The 17,510-nt window shown below is 32.9% G+C and overlaps 1 protein-coding gene across 1 annotated transcript in view; it reads left to right on the top strand.

Annotated features, from left to right (window-relative positions):
- The window catches only part of TBCK (TBC1 domain containing kinase), a 273,436-nt gene that overhangs the window by 71,845 nt on the left and 184,081 nt on the right, over positions 1 to 17,510 (top strand). Inside the window, exons 12-17 of the mRNA XM_008055888.2 lie at positions 757 to 856; positions 11,375 to 11,424; positions 11,607 to 11,736; positions 13,662 to 13,760; positions 15,493 to 15,555; positions 16,073 to 16,199. Of these exons, the coding sequence (XP_008054079.1) occupies positions 757 to 856; positions 11,375 to 11,424; positions 11,607 to 11,736; positions 13,662 to 13,760; positions 15,493 to 15,555; positions 16,073 to 16,199 (569 nt within the window). The remainder of the gene's footprint in view (positions 1 to 756; positions 857 to 11,374; positions 11,425 to 11,606; positions 11,737 to 13,661; positions 13,761 to 15,492; positions 15,556 to 16,072; positions 16,200 to 17,510) is intronic.

Below are 17,510 nucleotides of genomic sequence, written 5' to 3'. Positions count from 1 at the left end.
AGTTACCTAACTCTACAGCCCTAGAGCCAAAGTTGTCATTAATATTGTTATTCATACTCATTTGTAAAAATATGAATCTCAATTTTTTGAGCTTCTACCAATGCTTTTTATTTTTAATTTTAGGTGACTATAGAAATCATCTCATCATTTTTTTCTTCTCCTGTTAAACTTTGATATTAATTATTTGGATAGACCATTCATTTCTAATTTTTCTCTTAAACTGATTTTGAAATATTATCTTCAGTTATACCACTCACATTGAATTAAGTGGAAAATTAGAGAGAAGATGATGGAAATTCAAAGAAGTGGTTTGAAGGATATATCAATTCTTAAACGTAATTCTTAGAAATTCTAAACAAATTTGATTTATGTGCTATTCAGTAATTTTTCTCCTGTGAGATAACTATCCAGTGTGCTTTTTCTTCTTTTCTTTTATCATTTTCACCCATGTAAACTTTTCTCAGGAGTGCATTTGTATGTCAGGAAAGTCTTGAACGTTCATGAACAAAGAGTTGTAAATGACATCCTTATATTTCTGAAATACTTATACTTAAACACTGTATTCATATAAACTAAAAAGATATCTAAAAATTAGAATTTTTTGAAGAACTCTGAACCAGCAGTTATCTTTTTAAATTAAGCATCTAGTCTAAAATTTACGTCTTTCTTGATGATAGGATTAATGATTTAGAATATTTTTACTTTCTAAAAGAAAATCACTGTCTTTGTATGCTTATTTTTTAAATCTCTTTTCAGTTTTCTCTTTGAAGATGGTGAAAGCTTTGGACAAGGTCGAGATAGAAGTTCACTTTTAGATGCTACCACGGTGACATTGTCATTATGCCAGCTAAGAAATGTAAGAATGATATTTTGACAAATTTGATTCAGATCTCTTTATAAAAATAGTAAAACCTTATAGGTGCACACAAAGCCTTGTATTCCTCCCTGATTTCAAAAAATATGGAAGAACTTCTGTAAGATACATGCCCTAGAGGAGAATTGTTGGAAAATATCATCTGTACATCTTCAGCTTAAATATATATTGTCTGATTTTTCACAAAAATTGCTTATCAGTTTACCTTTCACCATCATCGGATAAGTGTTCTCATTTTTCCACTTGGTAACATTTTGTGTTATCAAATTAAAATTTATTTTTTGTTAATCTGATAGGAAATTATATATTTATTTATTTAAAAATATATATTTTATACTTTTTTTTTTTTTTTGAGTTGGAGTCTCACTCTGTCACCCAGACTGGAATGCAGTGGCACATTCACAGCCACCACAACCCTGACCTGCTGGGCTCAGGCGATCCTTCTGCCTCAGCCTTGTGAGTAGCTGGAACTATAGGTGTACACTACCACACCCAGCTTATTTTTTTGTTTCATGTAGTGACGCAGTCTCACCAAGTCGCCCAGGCTGGTCTCAAACTCCTGAGCTCAGGCAATCCTCTCACTTCGACTTCCCAAAGTGGTGGAATTACAGACTTGAGTCACCATGCCTGGCCATAAAATGATATTTTACTATAATACTAGTTTTTTTAATTCTCTGATTATAGTACAGTAGTACAGTTGTGAGTCTTTTCATATTTATTAGCAGTTTGTTCACCTCTTCTATGTATTACTAGTTTATATCTTTTGTCAGTTTTTCTGTTGAGTGATTTCTTACTGATTTGAGGACTTTTAGAAATATATTCCATTTATTGTGTCTGCTAACTGTATGTCGTGGAAATGTATTCTACTCTATGGCTTTTCCTTCAACTTTTAGATGTTGTCTTTCAATAACTAGGATTCTAAGTTGCTATCAGTATTTCCCTTTATAGTCAAATATATTTTATTTGATGTGTTTTGCTTGTTATGATTTACTTGAATTTATACCAAGGTTATAAGTATTATTCTGTAATGTTTCTTCTAAAAGACTGAATTTTTTCACATTTAATTCTTTAATCCATCTGGAATAAAGTTTTTTTATTAAATAGTAAGGAAGGTATTCAATATTACATTTCATTGATAAGAAACACTCACTTGTCTTAGTACTATATATTGGATAGTTTTCTCTTTGTCTTTTTTATTTGTAAACCAACTTTTTGGTTTATGCATGAATATGTTTCTGGGCTTTCATATTCTGATCAATTGGCTGTTTGTCTAATTTTATCCTATATCTCACCGCTTTAATCCATAGTTTAATGTGAGTTTTTGATGTCTATCAAGGGACGACCTTCAATTTTTTTGTCCTCTAAATGGAATAGGAGTTCTTTAATCTTGTTGTACTAACTTATTTTTATAATCATCTTATTGAGCTTTATAACAAAAGTTATAGGATTCTGATTGACATTGTACTGATTTTATAGGTTAATTTGTAGAGAATTTATATTTTTAAAATAAAAAGCCCCATTTCTTAACATGCTATAGAGATATCATTTATTCAAGTCTTATTTTATGTAACAGTTTCATTTTTAATGTCCATATCAGTTATCAGATATTTATTCCTAAGGTAACTTTTTGTTGCTCTTGCAAATAGAATGTATGAATATGACTTTTTTCCATTTTATTATGAAAATTTTCAGAGAAAAGTTGAAAAAATTTTACAGTGATAGGATCCACTGGCCCCTTTAGTTGATAGGATCCACTAGCCAAATTAGGCCACACCTATTTATTTACTTGTTATTTATGACTGCTTTTGTGCTACACTGACAGAATTGAGTAGTTGCAATAGAGGGAACGTGACCCACAAAACTAAAATATTTATTATCTGACCCTGTAATAGAAACAATTTGCTACTTTCTGACCTGTATTCTGTCGTTAACATTTTACATGCTTTATTACATGCCTCTCTATCCCTTCAGCCTTTCATCAACCCTTTTTATTTTTTATTATTGCATTTCAAAGTAAAATGAGGACATTACTGCAATTTGGTTTGCACATTAACTTGAGTTTAATATCTGTTTATGGTTCTTTTTGAGGCAAAATTTGCATAGAGTGAAATGCACAAATCTGAAGTCTGCCAGTAGATGAGTTTTTAAAAATACATCATTAATTTTAAAAAGTTATTCTAACTACTTTTTTGTGTATGATTAGCAACACAATTTTTTGTATGTGACTCTTGTATCAAGCAACATCGTTGATTCTATTCTTTTATTTAAATGCTATGTCTGTAGATTCTCTGGAGTTCTCCTTATAAATTAAGGTAGTGTTTTCTCTTCATTTCCAATTTTTACTCATCATTTTTATAAACCTCTATTAAACTTTTTAATAGAAACAGACATAATGCACATTACTGTCTCAGTTCTGATTTTAAAGGGATTACTTTTTATATTTCATCATTAGGTATGTTTGTTGTATTGAATTATGGAGGTCTCCTAGTCTTAATTTGCTATGAGTTTTTATTATGAATGGATATTAATTGTATTGAATGAAATTAAGACAGTCATATGCTTTTTCTTATTTATTATATTAATGTGTTTAATTATATTAATAGAGTTTTCCAATGTTGAACCATATTTATATTTCTGGAAAAAATCCAACCAAATCATATCAGGTTTTTCTTTTTTATACATTTGTGGTTTTATTTTTCTAGTGTTTTATTTAGAAATTTTGCCTCTTTGTTTCTATATGAAATGGGCTGTGAGTTTCTTTTTTTTTTACTATACCTGTCTGGTTTGTAATTGAGGCTATGCTTGTCTTCTAAAATGAATAGGAGAGTGTTACCTTTTTTCTATTTTCTGAAAGACTTTATATAAGATTACATATATCTATTTCTTGAATGTTTTATAGGAGTTAATTGTAAAGCCGTATTTTGGGGGCTTCTTCTTCCTATCCTGGGTGGATTTTTAGTCATTGCTTCTATCTGTTTAATAGTTAAAAGTCGTGGCCGGGCTCTGTGGCTCAACCTGTAATGCCAGCACTTTGGGAAGCCGAGGTGAATGGATTGCCTGAGCCCGAGGGTTTGAGACCAGCCCAGGCAACTTGGCGAGACCTTGTCTCTACAATAAAAAAAAAAAAACCAGGCATGGTAGCACGCACCAGTAGTTCCTGCTACTTGAAAGGCTGAGGTGGAAGGATTACTGGAGCCCAGCAGGTTGATGCTAGAATGACTGTGAGTGTGCCACTGCACTCCTGCCTGGGCAATGGAATGAGACTCCAAATAAAAAAAATAGTAATAATAATAATAGTTATAAATCTATTCAGGTTTCTGTTTTGTTTTTAGATTTTTTTTAATTTTTAGTTATGTGTTCTATGGCCATTCAGCTTGCTCTACTCGTAACATGCTGGTATCCCCATTTCTCATTTTTCTAGTCTCTGCTAAAATGCTACCTATTTGTGTGGCTCTTGTTGGCCATCCTATGTAACGTATCAATACTACACCTATCTTTTGTACTCTTTATCCTGTTTACCTTGTTTTGTTTTGTTTTTCTTCTTTTCATTTGATGCACTCTATATTTTCACCATAAGTAATAACTGAAAGAAGGATGAATTTCTCCTCAATTACTTTTCCTTATTATTTCAGGGCTTGCTAGTTTGTGAATGTTCCTTCTTGACAAAGGTATATTTCAGAAACTTTTATTTTTATTACTGATAATAACCTGGCTCAGTTGTTATATATTTGCAACTTTTTACTTGCTCAATCCTAAAAGATTGTTTCATTAGTTTAACAATTCTAGGTTGACAGTTATTTAATCTCTCAGCACTTTGTACTCCTTCACTCTTTTATGGCTTCTGTTGTTACTTTTGAGAAGTCAGCTTTAATTCTAATTATGTTTTGTAATAATTTTTAAATTTTTTTTCCTTTTAAGACACTTCTTTTTCTTATGTCCTATGTTTCATGAAAAAATAATCAAGATTGCTTTCTTCTTTAAGCTTCTTGGAGTTTGCTTTTTTCTAGTCAGTGATTTGTTTTGCAAAAATTTTTGTTAAGAAATTACAATTTGAAGTTTGTTGGAAATTCTCATGCTCTTTTCTGTTCCTTTGTAGGTTTTATCCCTTTCTTCCTCTGTTGTACATAATGTAATTCCAGAATCATATAGTATGTAGCCTTTTCTGATGAGATTATTTATTTCCTTAGCAAAATGCACTAAAGCTTTCCCCATGTCTTTTTATGACTTGAACATCATTTCCTTTTTAATTGCTGAATAATATTCTATTGTATGATGTACCACAGTTTCTTTGTGCATTTACCTCTTGAAGGACATCGTGGCTGCTTCAAATTTTTGGCACTTATGAATAAGACTGCTACAAAAAATTCATGTGCAGGTTTTTGCGTGGACATACATTTTCAACTCATTTGGGTAAATACTTAGGAGTGCAATTGCTATATTGTACGTTAGACTATTTTAGGATACTCCCAAACTGTCTTCCAAAGTTATTACACCATTTTGCATTCTCACCACAGTGAGGGAGAGTTTCTGTTTCTCCACATAATCAGTTTGTCAGTATCCACAAAGTACCTTGCTGAGATTTTGACTTTGGTTGTGTTGAATCTATAGATCAACTTGGGAAGAATTTACAGGTTAGGAATATTGAGCCTTCCTACCCCCACGAGCATGTACTATCTCTTTATTTACATTCTCATTAATTTCTTTCATCAGAGTTTTCTAGTTTTTCTCCCATAGATCTTGTGTACACTTTGTTAGATTTATACCTAAATATCTATGTTTTTAGTACTAATATAAGTGGTACTGTGTTTTTAATTTCAAATTCCAATTTTTTATTGCTTATATATAAAAAGCTATTGATGTTTCTATATTAATTATGTATTCTGCATCATTGGTATAATCACTAATTAGTTCCAGGAGATAATTTCTATTTTTTTGTCTTTTTGTTGTTGTTGCTGCTGAATTTGGGGGATTTTTACATAGGCTTTGGATTTTGTCAAATGCTTTCCTACATTTGCTGATATGATGATAGAATTTTCTTTAACTCATGGGTGGATGTGATAGATGTACATTAATTGATTTTTGAGTGTTGAACCAGTTTTGTATATCTGAAATAAAAGTCACTTTGGGTCATAGTGTATAATTTTCTTATGCATTATTTGGATTAAAATACTGTTTTATTGAGGACTTTTGTATCTATGATTATGAAAGGTATTATTCTGCAGTTTTCCTTTCTTGTAATGTTATTGTCTGTTTTGATATTATGGTAATACTATCCCCAGAGAGTGAGTTAGGAAGTGTTCTTTCTTATATTTTCTGAAAGAAATTATTTTAATTTCTTCCTTAAATACTTGATATTATTCACCAATGAACTTATCTGGGCCTGGGGCCTTCTGTTTAGGAAGATAATTAATTACTGATTCAATGTCTTAAATAGATATAGACCTATTCAGATTATCTGTTTTTCCTTGGGTGAGCTTTCGTAGATTATGTCTTTCAAGAATTGGCACATATCATATCATTATTGTCCTTCTCTTGAAGTCTGCTTTGTTTGAAATTAATATAACTATTTCACCTTTCTTTTGATGATTTTTTAGTGTGGAATATCTTTCTTCATCTCTTTTAATCTTTCTGTCTTCCTATTTAAAGTAGGTTTGTTGTAGACAACATATAGTTGGGCCTTGTTTTTGTATCTATACTATCTCAGTCTTTTAATTTGTGTATTTAGGTCATTTACATTTCAAGTGGTTATTGATAGTTTAAATTGATATCTACCATATAAAAATCGTTGCTCTTCACTGCTATTCCTGCTGTTCCTGTTTCTTTAATGCTTACTCTTTTTTTTTTTTCCATCTTGCCCTTTCGTGATGATGTGGGGCAGATCACCACCCAAAATTTTACTCTTTTTTTTTTTTGCTCTCTCTGGTTATAATTGAACATTTTACATGATTTCACTTTCTTTCCTCTCTTAGTATATCAATTATATGTCCCTTTTAAATTTTTTTAGAGTTTGCAATATACATTCTGAAGGCTAGGCCTAATCTCTCTAGTTAGTCTTTACTCAGTTCAGGTATTACCTTTTAATTGTTCTTACCAGGCATCTGTTTCTGGTAAGCTGTAATCATCTGTATTTGTCTGTCCTTCCAGTTTTGGGGACAGCATTCTGCCCTGATTCTGACAGATCTGAAGAGTTCTCAATGTTCAGTTTGTACTAATTTTTTTCTTGTTATGAGGGCAAGAGTGACAGCTTCTAAGCTGTTTTCATTTTGGATAAGAAACTGGCAGCTCTAGCCTTTTTTCTTTTAATCATTTATAGCCAAGGCTTAAATAGGTTTTTTTCCTCTATGCTAGCAGTCCCCACAGTTCTTCACTTTACTTCAGCAGGGTCTTCCCCAGTCTGGCTGCTTGTTATACAGATGCCCAAGCCTGTGTCCCGTTATGCTCAAAATCCCCAGACCACAGTTATTGCTGTACTTTAGTGTTAGACTACCTCCTTTCTCTCTAGGCACAGTTTTGTGTCTGGTATCCCTGCATTTTTCTTACTTTTTTAGACTTATCCAACTCCTTAATATTTTATATGTTTTGTTGTAGGAGAATATTAAAATCTCCTGTCTACCATAATACCATCAACAGAAAATTAAAATGTATAATCTTTACTATATAACACTTTGTATTTATAATTTGAAAGAAAGAATAAAGTAACAAGAAATAATACAAAGCAGCAAACAATAAATTACATCAAAAATACATTATTTCAATTGATTTTGTTTTGCTCTTCATTCATTTCTTCAATTTAAATATAATCCAAGTTAAATGAATCCAAAGCTTCAGTTCTACTGTCTCAATTCTTTTATAGTTCTATTGTGAAATTTAAAATAGTTTCTTCCATAATTATTAGGAAATGTTAATTTTATATACCTTAAAACAACATGAAAACCAAATAATAACTTAGGTGTTTCTATATAGTCACCTTTTTTTTATACTTAACATGCTAAAAAAAAAAGTGCTAAAAAATTTAGCATATTAGGGAGAAACAGAAAGTATATTTATTAAATAATATCTCTGACATTAGAATACTAAAAGACAACCTTTAAAGATGTGTGCATTTAAGATGCTGGCAAGGATGTGGAGAAAAGGGAATGCTTCTATACTGTTGGTGGGAAGGCAAACTAGTTCAACCTCTATGGAAAACAGTGTGATGATTCCTAAAATAACTAGAAAGTGACCATCCATATGACCCAGCAATCTCCTTTCTGGGAATATATGCAGAGAAAATTAAATCACAGCCGGGCTTGGTGGCTCAGCCTGTAATCCCGTGCCTTTGGGAGGCTGAGGTGAGTGGATTGCTTGAGCCCATGGGTTCGAGACCCGCCTGGGCAGCGAGACCTCATCTCTACAATAAATCAAAAAATCAGCCGGGCGTGGTAGCACATGCCTGTAATTCCGGCTACTTGGAAGGCTGAGGCGGAAGGATCGCCAGAGCCCAGCAGATCGAGGCTGTGGTGGCGAGGAGCGGCCACTGCACTCCAGTCTGGGTGACAGAGTGAGACTCCAACTCAAAAAAAAAAAAGAAAAAGAAAATTAAATCACTCTACAAAAAAGATACCTGCACACTCATTTTTATTGTATCACCATTCACAATAGCAAAAGCATGGAACCAACCATGCTGCCCATTGAAACTAGACTGGATAAAAACAAAAGTGGTACATATACATGATGGAATATTATGCAACCATAAAGGACAAACATATGGACTGCATAGCAACTCAGATGGATTTAGAGTCTATAGTACTCAGTGATCTGTCACAGAAACAAAGAACTGAGTACTACTTGTTCTCACTCATAAATGGACCCTGAACATTTTCCATATAAGAAAGGGATTGGCAGTAGTGGGACACTTCCAGGAGAGGGAGGGGGAACAAATAACATCAATAGGAGTACTTGATCCCAAACCAGGTGAAATGGGGACCAAAGGGAGTCTCAAACTTTACCTATACAATGACCACTTACATACCTAAATCTGAATTATACCCCACATATTTAAAATGAAAAATTTTTTTTAAAAATGTGTGTATTTTCAAAAGCCTGAGGTTTACTGAAATAGTATATGTGCATAACACATCAATTTTTAGAGAAGAGCCAGGCATAAATTTAGTATTGGCCAAAGTCTCAGTTTTAGGTAAAAGATTTTCTATTTTAAAATTATAAGAGTAATTTACATGGATGCACAATGACTCTGATCAACACAAGATCATTACCTGCCATACACACTGCTTGAGCTTCTGTGTCAATTCTCATAGGAACAGATACTCTGCTTCAAGTTCGAAATTGAAGAGCAGAGCAGCAGGCAAAGATAGCATTAACTCTAATCACTCTGCTTAGGATATGGCTAAGATTTTACTTTACTATTGCCTGCCTGTGTGTGTTTTTGAAGATGCCTATAATTCTAGTGATATTATTAGGAGCAGTATTTATGATAAAGACTTTCTGTAGAAATCATTAATTGAATTCTGTCAGTTGTTTTATTAGTTGTTTGAGTCATGCATGTTCAAAGTATAGTGTGAGAAATTCTTTTGAATCATTTTTCTGGCACCTTTCCTTTTTACTTAGTTTACATTATACTGTGGCAGGATGCGGCAAATGCTCAAATATATTTCTTGTATGATTGAGTGAATAAACACAGAAACACATGTAGCTACTTCGGGATCAGCAGTTGGCCTCATGGCAATCACCTGGGATGACAAAATGTCTCCCACTAACCCTGTGGCAGGAAGGGGGGTTGGTAGCAGTTAAAGGTATTTCCTTTTGAAAGGCAGGTTTTGTTTAAGAAAGGCCAAATGGCCCAGAGACTGGCCATTTCATGGAAAAGCAAAAGAGTAACTAATTCACAGACTTATCCAAAACCCCTCCTCTGAAGTTGATGGTTTACAACCCAGCAGTTCCTGAAAAACCATTTGTTCTTTGAAAAATCTGATTTTTCTGAGTACAACCTTGTAAGATTCCAAAGGAAATATGTAATCACTCAACATGACCCCCTCCCTTACCAAACAAGGGTGTAAGACCACACTTTTCCTGTCCTGGGGTGCTCGATTTGGACGCATCAGACCCTCGGGCCCACTGGGATGGCCAGTATAATAAAGTACCACTTCCTATAATAGTCTCGGTGACACGATCTCTCTATTTTTCCTGCTACAATACCTAAGCAAAAGTAAATCTGACTTGGGTTATTCATTAATAAATATATGTTAGAGCTTGGATAGGGTGAGGGTGGATGGATGGATGCAGAAGCGAGGAGAGGCGCAGCACTGTTGGAGCTGGCAGGCCAGAGGTGGGGGCCAGTAACCCAGGGATCCGAGTACTACAAAGATTTATAACACAAATAGACAAAAAAAGAAAAGTTTATTAAAAGTAAATTAGAGAGAGAATGAGAAAGGAGAGAGAAGATTCACCTCCCCGAGGTGGGGGACGGGGCCAAAGCCAGGAAGCTTGGCAACAGCCATAGCTTAAAGAGCACATGGCCACACCAGAGTCTAGCCAGGCAATGGCTGCTGGTTGCTTGTGGCTGAATCCTTTTAACCATTCCCCTAGATAGGAGAAGATCATTAATGTGATTGGGTGGTGGTCTGCTCTTCTTTGCAGGCAAGTGCAGGTACTGACATCAGGTGATGGACAGCAGGCAGATAGGGGGTTAGTCACATGATTGCTGCCATGGTGGGGTTTATTTGTGTTACATAGGTCACAAAGGGCTGATTAGGTTAAGGGGAGAGGTCCTGCAAAAGACTTCTTAGACATTTGCACTTCATAAACTCAGACATTTGCAACTGGCAAACTCACAAAAAAGTAATCATACAAGGTGATTGTATTATTACTTTCATGACTTTGACCAGCCAAAGGATGATCTTTGATCTTCTGCCTTGATAAGAAACCTAAAAGTTTACTAGAGATTTTTATGCTAAACAATGAATTGAAAGGTTAGGCTGTCCTGGTCTTGCATCTAATGGAGATTTGCCAAGCGGGGATGGGATAGGCTGCTGCTTGTTCTACAGAAGAATATCTGAAGACTTTCTAATGGTTATACTGAGGCAAAAAGACTAAACTAAGAATAAGCTAAGTTTTTTCTAGGTTTCTATAGGTACTACCTTTCAATATATATTTATAAAGGATACCTCTTTTTAATCATCTTTCTTCATATAACTTAAAAATATTTTATCCATTTAAGCGGTTTTATACTAATATTAGTAATTCTGAATTGTATTTGGAAAAATATCATAAGTGTCTTAACATTTATGAGTGATAAAAAACAAGAAACGAGAAGTTATTTTTTACAGCCAAATCTTAATCAGTTGGTATGTTTGCATGTTTATCATAAGAACTAACCTTCAGATTCTATTTTATACTTTTCCTAGTACCTTTATTTTTTTAGCATTGCTTTTCCTTTTAAATACAGATCAGTGTTACTGCCTATGATGTTTATGCATAAATATTTTCTCTTTAAATTTACAGAGATTAAAAGATGTTGGTGGAGAAACATTTTACCCATTACTTGAAGATGAGTGAGTATATACAGTCTCATTTTCTATTTTTATTTTCTATTTATATTAGATTTATAAGACGTTCATATATGTGTTTTTAAAAGTGTTTCCTAAATAGAACATAAAAGCAAATGTATTACAAATGTTATTACAATTTTTTACCTTTTGATAACTTTTTTTTTGCTTTTGTTTTTTCTTTATAGCCAATCTAATTTACCTCATTCAAACAGCAATAATGAGTTGTCTGCAGCTGCCACTCTCCCTTTAATCATCAGAGAGAGGGACACAGAGTACCAACTAAATAGAATTATTCTCTTTGACAGACTACTAAAGGTAGGGATTCTCAAGTATAAAGTTAACAATAGCCCATATACAATTATTTTTGTTGTTGTTGCTAATTCTTACAGAATCTTGAATTTATGAGAAGTCTGTCTTATAACCTCTTTTCCGATTAAGAAATGTATATTAAAGAAAACATCTCTAAATAAAAGTACAACTTAACTAGAGTAGACTACTTTAGACAAGAACAAAACAAATACATAAAGGGCCTAGGTGGACACACTAACATTTACTGACCATCTACTGATTGCCAACCACCATACTTAGGACTCCATGTGTGTTACACAGATAATAGGCATAACCATGGTGAAAGGGAGATGCAGTATCCATATTGCCCAGATGAGGAAACTTCCCAGGTCATGCAGGTAGGAACAGGTGGGAGTCAGCACCCAAACACAGGTTTATCTATTCCTACATAATCCAAAGAAAGAATACGGTATACAGAAATTATAAAGCATTAGTCATCTTTACTTAAAAGTGGGCTGCTTTTAAGAAAGTACTTTGAGCCAGGCTCGGTGGCTCAGCCTGTAATCCCACACCTTTGGGAGGCTGAGGTGAGTGGATTGCCTGAACCCACGGGTTCGAAACCTGCCTGGGCAACTTGGTTGAGACTTCATCTCCATAATAAAACAAAAAATTAGCTGGGCGTGGTAGCACACGCCTGTAGTTCCAGCTACTTGGAAAGCTGAGGCGGAAGGATTCCTGGAGCCCAGTAGGTCAAGGCTACAGTGGCCACTCCTCCAGTCTGGGTGAGTGAGGCTCCAACGCAAAAAAAAAAAAAAAAAGTACTTTGCAGAATTTGGTAACTGAATAAGGCAAGTGACAGATCAAGGAAATTAAAATGCACTGTTGAAACAAGGAGCTTGTAAAAAATAGTGTTGCATTGTGGGGGTTTGTTCTGGTTTTGTGTAACAAGGCATTAAAAATGAATTAAAAATCAAAAAAAATTTTTAAATAATGTCATGTTCTTAGTAAGTAAAATTAAAAAATAAAAACAAGGTGCAGTAATAAATGCAAAAACATGTTGGACAAAAGATTAATATCTTTTTTTAAAGGAGACATAAAAAGAACCAATATTGAAACAGGGACCTGGATAAAGTATATAATATAATTAGTCAGTAAATCTACTCAAATAATCCTTACTAGGAATGAAAAAAAAATACAAATTAAAATTAAAATAGGTGCTCGCTTCGGCAGCACAGATACTAAAAAAAAAAAAATTTAAAATAGGAGTGTTTTTGCATATTGAGTTAGCAAAATGATCAAAGGTACACTGAGATTGGACTGTCATTCTTTTGAAATGAATGTGAATTGACTTAAACATTTTATAAAATAATTTTAATGTATATATTAAGAACCTTAACATCTTTGTCCTTTGTCCTGATAATTCTCTTCTAGAAAGCGCTCCTAAAATGCAAATATATTAAAGGACAAATTTATATGCAAGCTATCGAATAGCCATAGTAATAACTTATAGCCATTGAACACTTTCTCTATCACCACATTTTTTCAAAGTGCTTTACAAACATCTTAATTAACCCATAAGAGGCTGGTACTATCACCTTCCATATGACTCATTCAGAATTCTCCCAAAGCACAAGATAGAGAAGAAGAATTGAAAAACAGGTAGACTTAGATCCTTTTTTGGATTATATTATACAATATAATATAATATTATATATATATATATATATATATATATATATATATATATATATATATAGTTTTGCAGGGTGTTAGGAATTCTTTTCTCTGCTTATTTGTATATATTGATATAACGTCAGACACAGTAATTATAGATATTCTGAAATGCATTGCAAGTCACTTCAACTTGATCATTAATATATTCAGAACTATCCAGACTGAAAGATGGCACTTGGTAATCTGAGGCATTTTTCAATTTTTTTTTCATATCATAGGCTTATCCATATAAAAAAAATCAAATCTGGAAAGAAGCAAGAATTGATATTCCTCCTCTTATGAGGGGTTTAACCTGGGCTGCTCTTCTGGGAGTTGAGGTAAGGAAGGAAAAAAAGAGGACTAGACACTAATTAATTATGCTAAGAAAGGATGAAGGATAGTGTTTTCTAAATATATATATTTTAAGTTATTAGAAATAATAGTAAAATATACATGTTAGACTATTTGACAATTTTAAATAGCAGGAGTACAGAAAAAGAATAGAATAGAATGATATAATTGAAAGTTGTTAGATTTGATGCTGTTTAATATTTCATTTAATAAACTATCACAGAAAATGTCTTGATTATTAATTTTAAAATCAGAATATTATAAGAATATATATTAATTATAAGTGGATAGTCCTGTTTGTAAATTATGCTCATTCTGTAATGTGATTACCTATTTATAAGTGGTTCTGTCTGAGGTTGGAGAAATCTTTCAATCCAGTTTTTGCCTTGTCAAAATCACTAACATAATTTTGTTTTTTTGGTCACACCTATTCAACCTTGACCATGCTGCCTAGACAAATAGCTACTTTGTCTTCTACCTAAAGAAGTTTCTATTATCTGTGGCTGTGCGAAAGGAAAAGTGACATAATATTATTAGGGTGGCTTGCGGTACTAACAGAGAACTTTGATGACAACAGTTATGATAATGGGACTGATCCTTGCCAGATTTCTTCATTTTTCTGTCAGTTTCTTTGTCATCCTCTCTTCCTGTGTTCTCTTACAGACACTTATCATCCTTTATTTTAAAAATTCACTCAACTATTTTAACTCATTTCAACATTCTGTTGAAAGAATTTCCCTTTTTTCTTCTTGATTTCCTTGATGAGCATCTACAAATATCTTTGAGTTTAGATGGTTACTTAACAAGAATACCTGTTGTTCCATGCCATACATTAATCATTGGAATTGCATAATCATATAATGCTAAAGTCCAAGAGGACTTTGGTATCAGGCTATCCAACTCTCTCATTAAATGGACATCCTAAAGAAGTTGATATAGCAAATAATGTCAGAGTTTGAATCCCAATTTGTCATTCTTTCTATACCGCGATGATACAATAAAGAATATTATTAAAATAATAAGGATATTATAATATTATATGAGTATGTTTATATAAATAATATATGACTTATAATTTAATATTAAATTATATTCATATGAAATTAATTAAAAACATTTTCATACTTGTTCCTGTAGAACGTGACCAAAATTTGAAGACCAAGTATTCCTTTTGTAACAGTATAACTGAAAACTGTAAATGACCCTTTAATCCCCAATAATTCTATAATTACATTTTATCTATTGTTTATCCAGAAATTCTGTTACCTGGTGCTGAACTACTAGCCCTCTGAACAATTGTATTTTTACTTTGACTTCTAGCTTTAACGGAAAACTCATATAGGACCATCTCCTTAATTTTATTTTTTATTACAGTTGCTTTTTATGTGATCAAAGTAAATAGAGATAACATGCTGTGTTGTAGGGGCTGGGAAGCTGGCTAAGTGTATTCACTAGCTAAGTCACTCATCTAAGACATTTACCTTCTGATGTATATGATTTAAAGGTCTGCCTCAGCAAAATGGTAAATTGTCACTTATCACAGACCTTCATCACAAATTTTCAAAAATGTAGGGGATTTCTCTTAAGTTTAGGAATACCTTGGGTTTGAATGTGCCTATTTATAGTTGGGTAGATTTTAAGAGATAGTTATTTATAAAAAATAGATTTTTCTATATTAAAGATATGTTGATTTAATGTATCTTCTCTTTTTTTTTGCAGGGAGCTATTAATGACAAGTACAATGCAATTGATAAAGACACTCCTATTCCTACTGATAGACAAGTATGACTTAGATTTTTTTTAAAGCAACCTAAGATAATTCTGCAAAACCTTTCAATTTCAGGAAGGTGTGAGGAATTTTCTTTCTTACATTGTGAATATTCAGTCACTGTCATATACGTATGGTGTTAGAGAACGCATTACTCTTATCCTCCTGAATTACTGAATTAGACTAATACTATAAAGGACTTTAGGTCAAGTTACTTTTTAAAAATAATTTCTTCATCTGAAAACTTTTCCCTTTATTTAGACGAGGTTGTAAAGGAAGATATTTCTGAGGACTACATTAATACACACCTTTTCAAAAAAAATGTTCTTTTCTTCTGTATACATACAACTTCTTTGATGTTTCCAGAAGATCAGTAAAAAATTCAAAAACTTTAGACACCAGGGTTATAAAGGTGGTCTATTCTAAGAGTCATAGTACAGTCTCTCTTCTTCCTTATTTATATAAGGGTTAAGGGTTTTGGTAATTATTATTCTATTACAATTTCACCTTACTGTTTTGCAATATTAACAGATTGAAGTGGATATTCCTCGCTGTCATCAATATGATGAACTGTTATCATCACCAGAAGGTCATGCAAAATTTAGACGTGTATTAAAAGCCTGGGTAGTATCTCATCCTGATCTTGTGTATTGGCAAGGTAAGTTTTTAGTTATTAAGACTCTTGTAGTCTTAATGACAAGTAGCTTAATGCATGATTGACAGATTTTAAAATTAAAACAAAATATCAAAGCATCTTTGGTTTTGGAAAAAGTCAATATGACTCAGCCTGTAATCCCTCGCTTTGGGAGGCTGAGTTGAGTGGATTGCCTGAGCCTGCGGGTTCGAGACCCACCTGGGCAACTTGGTGAGACCTCATGTCTACAATAAATCAAAAAATTAGCCGGTCATGGAGGCATGTGCCTGTAATTCCAACTACTTGGAAGGTTGAGGTGGAAGGATCCCTGGAGCCCAGCACATCAAGGCTGCGGTGGCCGGGAGTAGCCACTGCACTCCAGTCTGGGCGACAGAGTGAAACTCATATGAGGACTCTTAAAAAAAAAAACCTTGTCTAAATGTCTAGTACATATCATTTAAATGCATGACATTTAAAATGAAACAACTTGCCATCATGTTGATTAGGAAAGCAGAAAGAATATTTGAATATACTGTCATCTTTGTGGATACATTTTTTTTAATGCTTATGCAATAGTTTAATAATTTTGAGCTAGTTGAGATTCTTATGGTTAATGATTTCTAATATGTGCTTATCATGGCTATTAAAAATTAAAAAACAGGATATCACTGTAAACTCATTTTATTTACTGTCTTTTTTTCCCTAGTATCTTAATGTTGAGATCCTTGATTTGGGGCTTTTGCCATTATTCTTTTTGTGGTCATTAAGTCATGAATTGAAAATCCCCAACCAGCCCTATTTTTTAATGCATTGTTATGAGCAGCTGTTTTTATATCTCAATTCTTTATTTCTTACTGGCCATACCAAAATAAAGCTATGATTTTTTCATAGTTCTGTGTATTTTAGCATTATGCTATAATCTTCCTAACAATTATAGGTAAATTTATGTGCATTATTTCAACATAGCAACGTAGGCAAAGCTTTATTACAGATCAAAGAAATATGTCGTGTATTTGTATTTGATTTCAATACTCTTAAAGTATTTTTTTTGTAATGTTAAAGAAAAAAACATATAAGACAAATCTTCATCTCCTAGATGAGAAAACATGCCTGAAGATGTTTAAGTAATTGCCAAGATCACACAATGAAGGTTAGAGATGGTACAATATTCAAAGCATTCTAAGATTCTTACATTTTCTATTACTGTATATGTCTTTTCAACTCATATTAATATTGATAATAAAAATAACTGATTTGTATTGGACACTGTCATTTACTCCTCCCAATAACTCATGAAAGTAATACATTTCTGAATGAAGACTTAATAATCTATTT

The sequence above is a fragment of the Carlito syrichta genome, unplaced genomic scaffold, assembly GCF_000164805.1.
Source record: "Carlito syrichta isolate Samal-C Ts95f unplaced genomic scaffold, Tarsius_syrichta-2.0.1 Scaffold302017, whole genome shotgun sequence".
Taxonomy (NCBI): domain Eukaryota; kingdom Metazoa; phylum Chordata; class Mammalia; order Primates; family Tarsiidae; genus Carlito; species Carlito syrichta.
The sequence above is the reverse complement of the archived record's forward strand: the minus strand, read 5'-3'. Positions and strand labels throughout refer to the sequence as shown.